At 46.5% G+C, this 14593-nt stretch overlaps 1 protein-coding gene across 3 annotated transcripts in view; it reads right to left on the bottom strand.

Annotated features, from left to right (window-relative positions):
• OTULIN (OTU deubiquitinase with linear linkage specificity) overlaps nucleotides 1–13233 on the bottom strand; it is a 39401-nt gene extending 26168 nt beyond the window's left edge. For 2 of the 3 annotated variants that reach the window (XM_003408153.4, XM_064270725.1), the window contains exons 1-2: nucleotides 13043–13233; nucleotides 1169–1245 (exon numbers count right to left, since the gene is read on the bottom strand). In XM_003408153.4, the coding sequence (XP_003408201.2) occupies nucleotides 1169–1245; nucleotides 13043–13218 (253 nt within the window). In that variant the 5' untranslated portion in view covers nucleotides 13219–13233. Of the gene's footprint in view, nucleotides 1–1168; nucleotides 1246–9469; nucleotides 11093–13042 lie in introns of those variants that run through there. The other variant, XM_064270730.1, reaches the window with a different exon arrangement.
• Between the last annotated feature and the right edge of the window lie 1360 nt (nucleotides 13234–14593).

Raw genomic sequence — 14593 nt, 5'->3', positions numbered from 1 at the left:
TTAAGTGCCGTTGAGTTGGTTCCAACTCACAGCGACCATGCATGACAAAAGGAAACGCGGCCTGGTCCTGTGCCATCCTCACAATCGTTGCTATGTTTGTACCCACTGCTGCAGCCATATCTCCTTTGATTATCACAGGGAAGAGTTTCATGAACTGCTAATGAGGAAGACTCGGAAATTATTATCAAACCACCCCCCCGCGTACCATGTTCCTTTACACGCGTGATAAAGCTTTTGTTAACCACAAAGCAAACAGAAGCTAGTTCTCAAAACAATCCAGTAGAACACATATATCACACAGGTAATGCATTTGGCTGCTAACAAAAAGGCTGGCGATTTGAACCCACACAGCAGTTCTGCAGAAGAAAAATCTGGGGATCTCCTTCTGTAAAGACTGTTGTTGTTAGATTACAGCCTAGAAAATCCTATGGGGTAGTCCTACTCTGCTCATGGGGTATCTAAGAGTGGGAACTGAATCAACAGCACACAACAACAACAATTCCCAAATCAGGACAACCCCCAACTCAGCCCCTGCATGAGGCAGCCAGACAGCGAGAATGTCCCTGCCCACACGCACCCTCGCCGCGGAACCTGCAGGGCGGAGGCCAGGAGTGATGCCCGCCCTAGCTGCGACAGAGCCTGGCGGGGGTGAGAAGACAAGGCATGGCAGAGGAGAGCTCTAACCCTAAATCAGAAAACAATGACAGAAAGGGCACTATCAACTGCAGGATCGTCCCATCTTATCAATCAGATTCACATGGCCATCTGCATGCAAAGACGGGCGAGCCCAACTTCTTAACAAGCCCTTCATTTGAAATGAATAGTGTACTTCAAAAAGCATCTCTCCCTCTAAAAATATAAGGAAATCAAGAACTGAGAGAGGATAGTGTCAAGACATTAAAGAAAACAATGCTCACAGGTGCAGAAAAGATAGGAATGTGAAGAACACAGGAAGAACACTGGTGTTAAAATTTCAAAACCTCAGGAAACACTCTTCCCCCGACGTCCTCTGGCAAAATAAATCATCTGATGTAGTAGATAAGACCGTGCATAAAAATGTTCCCAAGGAAGTACACCTAATATTTTATAAAAATGGAAATACCAATTTAATGTCACTTTTCTATCATAAACAGTAAGAACTCTATAAATAAAACAATTCCAGACATACCTGATGACCCTCTTTCATGTATAAGTAATTCTTTCTCCTTTTCTATTTCATCCGCAGCACGATACATGTCCTCCTCGCTGAAATCACACCAAATTAGACATTTCAAAAATGTGTTGCACTGACAGTTTCCCTCTTACCACAATATACAGCTGCTTAAAAATTTTAAAAGACACTAAAGTTTTAACTTTTTTCACATGAGCGGATGACAATGGGATAAAATAGGGGCCTAGATGCTTGTGCTTCTATCTCACCACCTTATTCCACTTCCACGTTTCTTATTTTAAATAAGACACCTCACGTCACTCCACTCGACACATGGCTGAGGCCATTTTCACTGCAACCTCTCTTAAGGCCTCAATATATATCCAGGCATCCAAGCATGTGGCCTCATTAACGAGCCTCCGCAAGTGATTCCACCACGGTCCAAGAACAGAGACGTGCTAACAAAAGCATTTATACGTCAGAAGCAAATTCTACAATAACTACTCTAGAAAACAAGGATAAGAGAGCTTCAATTCTTCTAAGCCAAGCTGAAAACCTCCTCTAGGGTCCTCCTGTCCCCTCCTCACACATTCAAGCAGCGACCCATTCGCTGTGGAGTCAATCTCCACTGCCCCACACCCGGCCCCTCCCTTTGAATAACTGCCATTACTACTCATGACTTCTTACTCATTCCATGAGCTTCCTAAAGAGCCTCCAATCGCATTTAGCGTATTAACAAGACAGGAAGAAACTCCCACTAGATGCTCAACAAAGCTGAAGAACAGTGCTCCTGGTTTTATGAAGGCCCATTCTCCTTTCAAGATTCACTCCAAAATGACAATGACGGGAAACAGAAATACCACTTCTATCTTTGCTGAAATCTGAAAACAGGAAGTGGACAAAAGGAATGGTAAATGTCAGCAGAGGGGCACCTGCTGGAAGGCAAGGCCAGGGACAGGATGGGGAGGCCTCAATGCCGAAGGGGTTGGGTAGACGTCTGCTGGAAGGCAAGGCCAGGGACAGGACAGGGAGCCTCAATGCGGGTAGGGTGGGCATCAGCTGGAAGGCAAGGTCAGGGACAGGACGGGGAGGCCTCAATGCTGAGATGGAATGGGGTGGACGTCTGCCGGAAGGCAAGGCCAGGGACAGGACAGGGAGCCTCAGTGCCGATGGGGTGGGCTAGATGTCTGCTGGAAGGTAAGGACAGGGACAGGACAGGGAGCCTCAATGCGGGTAGGGTGGGCATCGGTTGGAAGGCAAGGTTAGGGACAGGACAGGGAGCCTCCATGCCGATGGGGTGCGGTGGACGTCTGCTGGAAGGCAAGGCCAGGGACAGGACAAGAAGCCTCAATGCCAATGGTGGTGGGGTGGGCATTTGCTGGAAGGCAGAACCAGTAAGCCCAGCAGAACCCCCAAAAAGCTCAGGGAATGGGGGCACCAAGTACTTCAGATGTTAGGAGTGACACACAGAGCTGAAAATAGGGGACTGGCTGACGTCACACAGGGAGTTCTCAGCGCCAATTCCCTATACTTCCTCCCCATGACAGCACACCCCTACCCTCCACAGAACGGGAGGATCCTGACAGAATGGACTACAGGGAGGAGGAGGTGCCGGGCTGCAAAAAATGGAATGAAGTAGAAACCTGAGATCCCCCAGCTCCGATTCCCTTATCACTACAACTCCTAGGACATGACCCTGCACAGCTTGGGGAAGAGAGAGAAGGGGGAGAGAGACACAAGAAGGGCGTGTGGTGAGAGAGGCTGGGACAGGGAGTCTAACATGTTTCCCCTGCCCCCTCCTGCTGGGGAACTAAACATGCAGGGCACTAAAGCCTAAATCTGGACCTCACCCACTGTGCTAGCCCGAATTTCACCACTGCCCTACACACAACCCACACTCAGTCCAGACCCCTGAGCCTGCGGTTTTACACCTGTAATTTGCTCTGGCTGTTCCCTCTGCTGGAAGGGCTCACATACCCCTAGCCCCCTCTCACCTAACCCGTCATGACGCCTGCTGTGTGAAAGACCCCCGTGTGGACCACAATGGTGCGAGTAAGGACTCGGCTTCACCACTCCTCACGTCAGCCCTTACCAGCCTTGTAACTAAAGTAACTACACCTCTCAGTGCCTCAGTTTCCCACCTAAAAAAAAGGACAGCAAGAGTATTCACTTCACACCATTGTTGTGAGAGATAAACTGACACACATAAAATACTGAGCCCTCAAAAAAGGTACTGTTATTAATCGTCACAGATATCCACTGGTGCAGAGTACAACTAAAGAATTGGCTAAAGACCCTTTCTTATACTTTCTTTCCTCACTAAGTACAGGCGTGAGGATGAGCATACGCGTGCTTGTTTTTTTAATGTGGTGGGGTGAGGTGACAATGTCAGGGAAAGGTACTTTCCATGTGCTCTGACTCCAGTGAGATTTCAAGTAAAACGTGTGATGACACCATGGAGCCAGTGCCAGAGTTAAAAGCAAACAGAAACCAGATTCACAGCAACCGCGCCTCAAACACCTAAAATAAAAAGTGACTAAACGTGTTAATTCTTCCCTTGCTAACTTAATGACATCTTTCAGCCTTCTCTCTAGCTTGATCAAAGAAAGAGGAAAATTTTGATCCTTTCAAGTAGGCACATAAGTGGATCGCTTTCATAATATAACTAGCAGAAGTATGTCTTCGGCAAGCCACTTCCACAATCGTGGCCTCGGTTTCCTCATTTTCAGAAGGACAGGAGTGGACACGACCTATGTGACCGGCATGGTTTCTCTTTCAGCTCTGAGTTCTAGCAGCCTGTGAACCTGTTTGTCGGTAGGGCTGCCCTGAGGAGAATTCCGTGGCTATCCCGCGTGCACATCCGGCTCCACTGCTGTCCTCTTTTGCTCCACAAAGTAATCCAAACGCAATCACAAGGCCAGTGCCCAGAGGAGCTCCTCTAAGCAGGCACCTCTCAGGACAGCCACAAAGTCTCACAAAAGCCAAGGCGGGGTGGGGCGGGTGGGGGGGGACAGAAGGGCGACGAACAGCAGAACAAGCAAAACTAAATGCAAAGAGAAGACAGAGTAGAACGGGAGATTATCAGAAACAGAAAGCAGTGATTCAGGGCATGCAAAAAAGCAAAAGAGAAATCAACAAAGGCCCAGGGTATATTCAAATGACTTTAGCCACTACTAGAGTTCGCTCAGACCCTGTGCGCCAGCGTTTGCCAACTTTCCTGACCACCATACACACACCGAAATTGTAATATGGCCTTAAAGGCAACCCTTAAAACGATCCCGAAGCTGGATCTCCTTGCAGAAACGATAAATTTTAAGTTTAAGCAACAAAGCCCAAACAATATGGTCAGAAAGGAAGACATTTAACCGCCAGAATGGAATAGTCACACATCTAATTTAAGGCCAATCAATTGTGGAAAAAAAAGTAATAGAAAAAAAGATGAGAAAAATTAAAATGATACAATTCTTTTAAAAACATATCATCCAATAAACTTTTAATTTAGTATTTTTAGATGTCAGAGCTACCATAATAATAAATGTATCAAAAAGATGAAACAAATTACATTTAAAGTTTGGAATCTGAAATAAAGGTTTGATTTGAATTTTTCTGGGAACACAGTGAAACAATGAAAGGAAAAGGATATTTACAAGATAAGATAAAATCACAGATGCTGAGCAGTTTCAGAAATCTGACAACCTTTCGCAAGTAGCTGTCAAGTGGGGGCTGGGTGGATGCCCGCTATTTGACACAGAAGAGAGCCGGAGAAAAAGTCTCTATCATCTCCAAAAGGTACTCCTGCCTTTCCCTAGAGAGGAACGAAAGAATAAGACAGCAAAACCTGTCCTTCTAGAAAAAGGAAAGGCAGCTAGAAACGTAATAAAGAACACAGGTAAAACAAAGCATTAAATGTACCTGGGAGATCCCAGCATGTGAGCACACTAGTTACACAACAGAGTTAAATTTTTAAAACCACAATACTAAAAACTCCTCCTTAGAAATTTCTTAATTTAGCCCCATTGTTGCTGTTGCCGTCGAGTCGATTTCAGTAGAACCGCCTCATAGGGTTTCCAAGGAGCAGCTGGTGGACATGAACTGCCAACCTTTTGGATAGCAGCTGAGCTCTTAACCATTGAGCCACTAGGGCTCCAATTTAGCCGTAGAAGAATACCTTAAAATGTGTGTTTACAAGTTCTCACAAACGGGATTTATCCATTTTCTCCTAAGCTACAGATGAAATATTTTATTCTTCACATTAAAACCAAAACCAAACCCACTGCCGTCGGTTCCCACTGAGAGGTTAAATACCAGGCTGAGTAAGTTATAGGATGTGCGTACTAAATTATAACTGGGGCCTCTTGCTCCAAAGACCTGCATATCAACTGTTAGAGCCAACAGTCAATAAAACACAGGTAAACATCCTTCTGGTTTTCTCTGTTTCCAGCCAATATCCATCTGACATCAGCAATGACTTCCCTGGTTCCACGACCTCTTCTTAATCTGGCTTGAATTTCTCAAAGTTCCCTGTCAGTGTACCGCTGCAGCCCTTTTTAAACAATCTTCAGTAAAATCTTATTGTGTGTGATATTAATGGAATCGTTGGATAATATCCACATTCTTTTGGATCATTTTTCTTTGGAATGGACATGACTATGGATCTCTTTAAAATTTCTTGGCATAGATAAGTGAGCATTTCCAGCATTGCATCCGTTTGTTGAAACATCTTAATTGGTATTCTGCCACTTCCTGAAGCCTTGTTTTTTGCTAATGCCTTCAGTGTAGCTTGGACTTCTCTCTTCAGTATCATTGGTTCTTGTTCATATACTACCTCCCGAAACGGTTGAACTTGGACCAATTCTTTTTGGTATACTGACTCTGTGTAGTCCATCTTATTTTGATGTTTCTTGCATCATTCAATTTTTCGCCTTTTGTTGTTGCTCTCAGGTACCATCAAGTTGGTTCCGACTCATAGAGACCCTGCGTACAACAAAATGAAACACTGCCCAGTACTGCATGATCCGCACAATCCTTGCTATGTTTGAGCCCACTGTGGCAATCATTGTGGCAATCCATCTTGTGAGAGTCTTTCTCTTTTTTGCTGACACTCTACCAAGCATGATACCCTTCTCCAGGGGCTGGTCCCTCCTGATAACATGTCCAAAGTAAGTGAGAGGAAGTCTCCCCATCCTTGCTTCCAAGGGGCGTTCTGGCTGTACTTCTTCCAAGACAGGTTTGTTCATTCTTCTGGCAGTCCAGGGTACATTCAATATTCTTCACCAACACCATAATTAAAAGGCATCAATTCTTCTTTGCTCTTCCCTATTCATTGTTCAGCTTTCGCATGCATATGCGGCAATTGAAAATATGGCTTGGGTCATTTTTGCTTTTTAACACTTTGAAGAGGTCTTTTGCAGCAGATTTGCCGAATGCAATATATCGTTTGATTTCCTTACTGCTGCTTCCATGGCTGTTGATTGTGGATCCAAGTAAAATGAAATCCTTGACAACTTCAATCTTTTCTCCATTTATCACGATGCTGCTTATTGGTCCAGTTGCGAGGATTTTTGTTTTCTTTATATTGAGGTATAATCCATAATGAAGGCTGTGGTCTCTTATTTTCATCAGTAAGTGCTTCAAGTCCTCTTTGCTTTCAGCAAGCACAGAATTCTTCAATATTGCAATTCTAGGCTTGAATTTTTTCATTTCTTTCAGCTTGAAAAATGCCAAGCATGTTCTTCCCTTTTGGGTTACTAACTCCAGGTCTTTGTACATTTCATTATAATGCTTTACTCTGTCTTCTCAAGCCACCCTTTGAAATCTTCTGCTCAGCTCTTTTATTTCATAATTGCTTCCTTTTGCTTTAGCTACTCTACATTCAAGAGCAAGTTTCAGAGTGTCTTCTGCAATCCATTTTGGTCTTTTCTTTCTTTTTAATCACCTTCTGCTTTTTTCATGTATGATGTCCTTGATGTCATCCCACAATTCATCTGCTCTTCGGTCATTAGTGTTCAATGGGCCAAATCTATTCTTGAGATGGTCTCTAAATTCGGGCAGGATATCCTCAAGGTAGTATTTTGGCTCTTGTTGACTTGTTTTAATTGTCTTCAGCTTCAATTTGAACTTGAATGTGAGGAGTTGATGGCATGTTGCACAGCTTGACCCTAGCCTTGTTCTGATGATATTGAGATTCTCCATCGTCTCTTTCCACAGATGTAGTTGATCTGATTCTTGTGCACTCCATCCAGTGGAGTCCCCGTGTATAGTCGCTATTTATGTTGTTGAAGAAAGGTATTTGCAATGAATGAGTCGTTGGTCTTGCAAAATTCTGTCATTCAATCTCCTGTGTCATTTCTATCACCAAAGCCACATTTTCCAACTACTGATCCTTCTTCACTGTTTCCAGCTTTCGCGTTCCAATCACCAGTACTTTTCAATGCACCTTGACTGCATGTTTGACCGATTTCAGACTGCAGAAGTTGGTAAAAATCTTCAATTTCTTCATCTTCGGCATCAGTGGTTGGTGAGTAAATTTGAATAGTCATATTAACCAGTCTTCCTTGTAGGTGTATGGATATTATCCTATCACTGGCAGCATTGTATTTCAGGACAGAGCTTGAAATGCTCTTTCTGATGATGAAGGTAATGCCACTCCTCTTCAATTTTCCATCCCTGGCATAGTAGACCAGAAGACTGTCTGATTCAAAGTGGCCAATACCAGTCCATTTTAGCTCACTAATGCCTACGGTATCGATCTGCAAGCACTCCATTTGTGAAAATTTCCAATTTTCCTTGATTCTTACTTTGTACATCCCATGTTCCGATTCTGTTTCTTCTCATTTTGAGTCATCCACCTCAGCAAAGGAAGGTACCAAAACTTCATTCCTTTCATTAAGGTCAACTCTACTTTGAGGAGGCAGCTCCTCCCCAGTTGTATTTTGAGTGCCTTTCAACCTGAGGGGCTCATCTTCCAGCACTGTATCAGACAATGTTCTGCTGCTATCTATCAGGTTTTCATTGGCCTCTTTTTCTGATATAGATCTCCAGGTCCTTCTTCTCCATCTGTCTTAGTCTGGAAGCTCCACTGAAATCTGTCCACCAGTGGTGACCCTGCTGGTATATGAAAATACCGGTGGCATAGCTTCCAGCATCACAGCAACAAGCAAGCCGCCACAGTACGACGAAATGACAGACAACTGATATACATATTTGAAAACTTATTAAAACAATGCGCACTACATATGGACAAAATTAATACCTTTCCCAAGAACTATACGCTAAAAACAGAGTTCAGTGAAGCAGAAAACATTTCTATGAAATCAATTTTTCAATTCCTGGTTCAAGTAGACATATAATATAAAGAAAATCAACTCAAACATATATGCCAAGCTAGCAAGACAGGATTTTAATAACACCATCATAGGACCTCTGGGGGCGGAACGGTTAAGCGCTGGGCTGCTAATTGAAAGGCCAGCAGTTTGAACCCAGCAGTCACTCCACAGGAGAAAAGACCTGGTGATCTGCTCCCAGAAGGACTACAGCCTAGGAAGCCCCATGAGGCAGTTCTACTCTGTCTTATAAGGTCACTATGAATTGGAATCAACTCAATGGCACACAATAACACAATATTATAGCCTTTGCACCAAATTCCCCTTAAAACCAAAAAGCCAAACCCATTGCCATCTAGTCGATTTCAACTCACAGGGATCCTACAGGACAGAGTAGAACTGTCCCATAGAGTTTCTAAGGGGCACCTGGTAGATTCCAATTGCCAAGTTTTTGGTTAGCAGCTGTAGCTCTTAACCACTACGCCTCCAGGGTTTCCAAATTCCCCTTAGTTGTCTAAAAAGTTAAGCTGAGTATGGTTTTGTTCAGCTCTCTGGACTTGAATCCTTCAGTTGAGACTTAACTTGGCCTGTCTTAGAAGACTAATGGCCCAGGTAGCATAGATGAGGCAGCACCAACCAGGGTGACACTAAGGCACCTTCCTACACAGGCACAGGAAAAGCAAAGACCACTCAGCCCAGCTCTTCTCCACCACTTGGCAGTTGTAGGGATGGGTAAACAACACATCAAATGCAGGAAAGTACCAGCACTAAGGCCAAAATTCCACCCCGCTTCTGTCAGTGGGCTTTCAATGATTGGCTCATGCTACTCCATGTGACTTCCAGAGGTACCTGAGGACAACCCAGCCACCCTCAACAATGAGATTGTATTCTCAGAGATATCTGGGCCCTGGAGCAGCTCTGGACCCTGGGGCAGACTCTACAGCAGGGTGGGGAGCAGGACAGGAGGGAGTAGCTGTTACCTCCACATCAAACATACCTTATCCCCATCCTCCAGGGGCTGCTAAGGTGAACAGCTGGACAGCAACACCCAAAAACCACGGTATAATGCTTTTTGTTCACGGTCTCTTTGAGATGCCATAGGTTTCATCAGAACCTCACGCCAAAACATAAATACACATAAAAGGTTGCCTTCAATTTCAATGGGGTTCACAGACATATGCCCACACACACAGCCAGCCCTGGACCCCAGCTTCAAACCCTGTCCCACCATCAGGTAGACAGAGAAGGATCGAAGTAGGTTCTCTTCACTGAGCATTTCTGGCCTGGCCACCAATGATGCCCAAGAATCATCTTGGTCCTCAAGCAACTTGGTATGGATTAGCTTAGCTGAGAGCAAGGCCCATATACAGTATGAGTGTCAAATACAGGCGGTTAGAGAGGCAGGGGATAGAGCATAGGAGACCAGCTGATAGGAGCAGAGAGAGCTTCAAGAAGAAAAGACAACTAAATCTGACCTAAGACTTCTTCAAATGGGACCCTAAGTCATCTCGTGAGTCATCCTTACTGCTTGTGCCGGCTATGCCAGCAACCACAGCTCTCCAATGAGCAAATCAAGAAGGAGATTTAGAAAACAGCTTGTCTACAAGATTTTTATGTCTCTCTTCCCCCTAATTTTCTCCCTCAAGAAATGTGGTGAGCTTAGTCAAAAGGAACCAGAATCTCCTATTGTACTCCCTAGGAAATGAGCCATCCCTTCCCCTACCCATCACCACACCCTTCAAAGAGTCACATCTCAAAATGTATTAACAGTTCAAAAGCTAGGTTATGATTTATATCCATAATTATTGTCCACTGAATGAATTAAAAATGACTCCGTGGGATATCTCAAAATACTTTCAGTCAGATGGTGTTTCACATTTCCAGGTGTGAATACCTTATTCAATTTCCATATGAGGCAAACTCAACTCTCTGGGTGGGAAGTAAGGCCTTGACTCCAAAACAGAAAGTCACAGAAATGAAAAACTATTTTAAGTCCCAACTAAGGCATTATACTATTTACTTAAAATTTACACTCAACTATTAGGCTGCATATGTCATCATGTAGAAAATGACGTACACGTACTATATTGCAAACTAAATAATATATTTACATGACACAATACAGTCTTTCTGAGAAAACATCATAAAGCAAAGAGAAAAAGCCCAATACCCATAGGCAGCTGACCCAGAAAGATGGAAATAGGTTTGAAAGTCCAAAACTTAAGATGTGATATGCAGAAGTCAGTATCCGGAAATTATATTCACCTCCTTTCTCTTGTTTCTACCATCTTATGAGGATTAATCCCACTGCCATTGAGTGGATTCCGACTCATAGTGACCCTACAGGACAGAGTAGAACTGCTCCATAGGGTTTGCAGGGAATGGCTGGTGGATTCAAACTGCTGACCTTTTGGTTAGCAGCCTAAACTCTTAACCACTACGCCACCAGCGCTCCATGAGAGTTAAAGGGGAATGAAATAATCATAGGCAACGGAGGCAGGAAGAAAAAGAAATTGAGCTGCTAAATAAACCACAAAGTCAAACAGGCATTCCGAGAATAAAAAACATGAAGTATGCCACCACAATAAATCATGACACTCTGCTTGGTTTTGCTGGGGAGGGTGGGAAAAGGCTCCCACCCAGGCATCAGGGCACTGCTGGTGTTGCCCTGGACAAGCTGCACTAATGAATCTCAGATGCAGTTTCCTAACATGTAAAATGAGAAGCCTAAGCTGGGATGTTTAGACTCCCTTCAGCTCTAAGTCTATAATTTTACTGACAGTAGACAGAAGAGGCACCTCTGCCACCAAAACTTTTTATCAGGAAGGAGCGCTCCTTCCCATCATGGCCCATTTCCCCAGACACTCAGATTCCGGGAACCACACTGAGCAAGAACACTGGCCATGTAACTCTGCCTATGTACTCTGGAGAACACGGTCCTGGCATCACTGTTTCTACGTCTCTCGGGGCATGGAACTGTTCAGGCCGAGGTGAGTGTGCCGTACCTAAGGGAATGACAGGAGGAAGGCAGCAGCAGCCAGGTGCTTAGTCAGCAGTTAGGAACCAGCATTTGGCCAGCGTGGAATGGCAGAGGCATAGACTCTCCTACTCAGCCCCAGGCAGGGTCTGGGGTAAGTGTCTAACCCAGAGAGCAAACTGGTAGCCACAGGCTGAATCAGCTCACACCTGGCCTGCGCAGTGTTTTCAACTAAAAAAAAAAAATTACAGCCACGATTTAAAAGTCAAGAGTCCCTGGGTGGGTGAAAATGGTTAACTGTTCAAAGACTAACAGAAAAGTTGGCAGTTTGAACCCACTCAGAGGCCACTTCAGAAGAAAGGCCTGGTGATCTACCTCTGAAAGGCCCTATGGAGCTGACAGACATAGAGATCACCGTGAGCCCGAACCAACTGTTTGGGTTTTTTTTTTTTTTTTTTTTTTTTGGTTATTTAAAAGTCAGGAGATTTCATATGAAAGTCAGGATATCCGGATAATTTAAATATAGATGACCCAGCAAAAACAGGCTGAGTGAACCCAGTTCCCAACACAGATGGGCACTAGCTCCTCAGGTCACCAAGGTCCACACCTGGCCAGCTGCACTCCCTCAGGCTACCTGCCTAGTTCCAGGGGCAGGAGACCTCCTATTCTAAGACTTTCTTTCCCAGGAGCTGTTAGCCTATTAAGTGTAACTACTACTACCATCCCAAGGGGTTTGGGCGCTCAATAAAGGAGAATCTGAAAGCCCACTGTAAGGCCATATGCAAATGAGGGTTATTATTACACAGTATCTGCATATCGGGCCTCCAAAGACCCCTTATTAGGAAACACAGAGGGGGAAAAAAGGCTTCTATGAACACACCTTACAATTCAAGTTTCAGGCCAATTAAGATATCTGTCAAACTAGTTACCTGAGCAATTTCGTCAATTTTAGAATTCTAAACTGGTGCCTGGGACTTCAAACGGTAGAAAAGTTTATATTCTGCTCCTATCTCTACCCCCAGACCTTCAGCAGAACACTACACTCCAAATTTTGTCATTTTTCTTTACAGTTCAGTATGGAGTTTAATTAACCAGCACTGACGTTCCTATTTAAAAATAAAGGAGACAAAGGAATCCAGTCAAGCTCCAAAGTCCGTCCGACAGGTGGGACGGTCCCCAAGCACCAACTTGCCTTCCAAGAACAAACACGGCTGTGGCTCAGTTTTCACGTGGCTGTGACAGGGGCGACCTGACTCTCTTCCCGTACCAGGCTGGAGAAATGATCTACTGGGAGTTAGCTACATAACGCTTCTCGGGTTTGTTTCCCAAGTTTCTGGGGCTTTCTGCAACTTTACAGATAGGCAGATGTCACAGACGCGGACAACGGGTCGCCAGAACCGAGGGGGCACTCCGAAAAGCATTTGTACACGAGCTCTGGTTCCTTAGTCGCCTACGACCGAGCTTAGACCTGAGGATGCCCAGGCGGCCTCCGCGGACCTGCCCCGCTCCCCGACAGCTGTCCTCTGGGGCCGCCCGCCCCAGCCTTCGAGGGGCCCGCGCCCGCTGCCCTCCCGCCCCGTCACGCGCACTCACTGCTCCGCCAGGCACCGCGTCGCAGGCCGGGGCTGCCCGCCGGCCGCCGCCTTCCAGCCCTCGCGCGCCGCGCCTCTCGCGGGGCCCGGGGACGCGGCGCCCGCTTCCCGCGCCGGCTTCTCGGCACAGCTCGCGCCCGGCCACGCTCCGGGCTGGGGCATGGCCCCCCGACTCATGCGGCCACCGCCGCACCGGCTCCGAGCGGTCCCAGCCCTCCGCTCCGGCGCCCGGCAGTAGCCGCCGCCGCTCTCCTCCCGGCGCCGTCAGAGCGTCCGCAGGGCGCTTCCGCGCGCGTCACCGCGGCGCGCCCCGCGGCTTCTGACCCAGCGGGAGGGGCCGAGGGCCGCTAGACTGCGACGCGGCGCCGGCGTCTGCGCCTGCGCAGGCTTTGCCACTGGCCACCGCGCATGCTCCGCCCGGCCCCGCCGGCCACCCGGACGCCGCGGCGGTGCCTGAGATCCGTGTCAGCGGGAGCGGTGGGACGCGTCCTAGCCAACAGGAGGAAGGCGGCTTTGAGCGTGAAGGGCGCTACTGTGTTTGGGCGACTTTCAGTGACACTCCGCTTCGAGCGTCGCCGTCCGCGGGCGGGGTTTACTGGCTGTAGAGCGAGGGATGTGGGCAGGAGCGATGGCTGCTCTTCTCTGGCCACAGCCGGCCCCCAGCCGCGGGCTTGGCCTTGGGGTGAGGCCACGTTGACCCCAGGGCGGGGAGTTACCGTCTCCACACCGGGAGCCGACGGGACCGGCGAACCGGTTCACCTCGACGCGGGGGAGCAGGCGCAGCGCCGTGTGTGTTCTTGGGTTATGTTGTTCGTTGCCCTCTAGTCAGTTCCCCACTTGTGCAGAGGACACCTGCTCCATAGGATATTCAAGGGTGTGATCTTTTGGAAGCAGATTGCCGGGGCTTTGAACAGGTTCTTTCAGGTGCCGACCCCAGCTGAGAATTTGCATTTCCTCCCCCAGATATACTGAATCAGAATCTACATTTTAACAAGATCCCTAGGTGAGTCTTATGTATAATTTTGAGGACCACTGCTGTACTAGTTGTTCTCAGACTTAGTTCCTAACCTGCAACATTAGCATGGCGTAGGAACTTATTAGAAATGCAAATTCTCAGCAGAGGTTCTAACCCTAACTAACTAGTTGGAAGCCCTGCTCCTGAGGCATCTGGGTGGTTTGAACTGCCAACTTTCCACTAGAGCGTTTAATCATTTGTGTCACCTAGGGACTCGCGTCTTAGGTTATATTTTTTCGAATAGAAATTTAAGAGAAGCAAGCGGGAAGGGAAAACATGAACAGACTTCAAAGGTCAGAAGGTGAAACGTTTCATTTCTGAGGAGGGGGACTGAGGAGTAGCCTCTACAGATGAGTGGCAATCATGGGTGCAAGGGGCATTACTCAAAGAGTACAGGACCAAAAATGGAAGGAATGGGATAGCACAGAGCAGTTCACAAACCTCCAAGTACTTTGAGATGGCATTTGCAGGAATAGGTGGGTAAACCAAAAAAAACCAAACCCGTTGTGGTAGAGTTGATGCTGACTCATAGCAACC

Source organism: Loxodonta africana, chromosome 2, assembly GCF_030014295.1.
Source record: "Loxodonta africana isolate mLoxAfr1 chromosome 2, mLoxAfr1.hap2, whole genome shotgun sequence".
NCBI lineage: Eukaryota > Metazoa > Chordata > Mammalia > Proboscidea > Elephantidae > Loxodonta > Loxodonta africana.
This window is presented reverse-complemented; position numbering and strand designations above follow the sequence as displayed.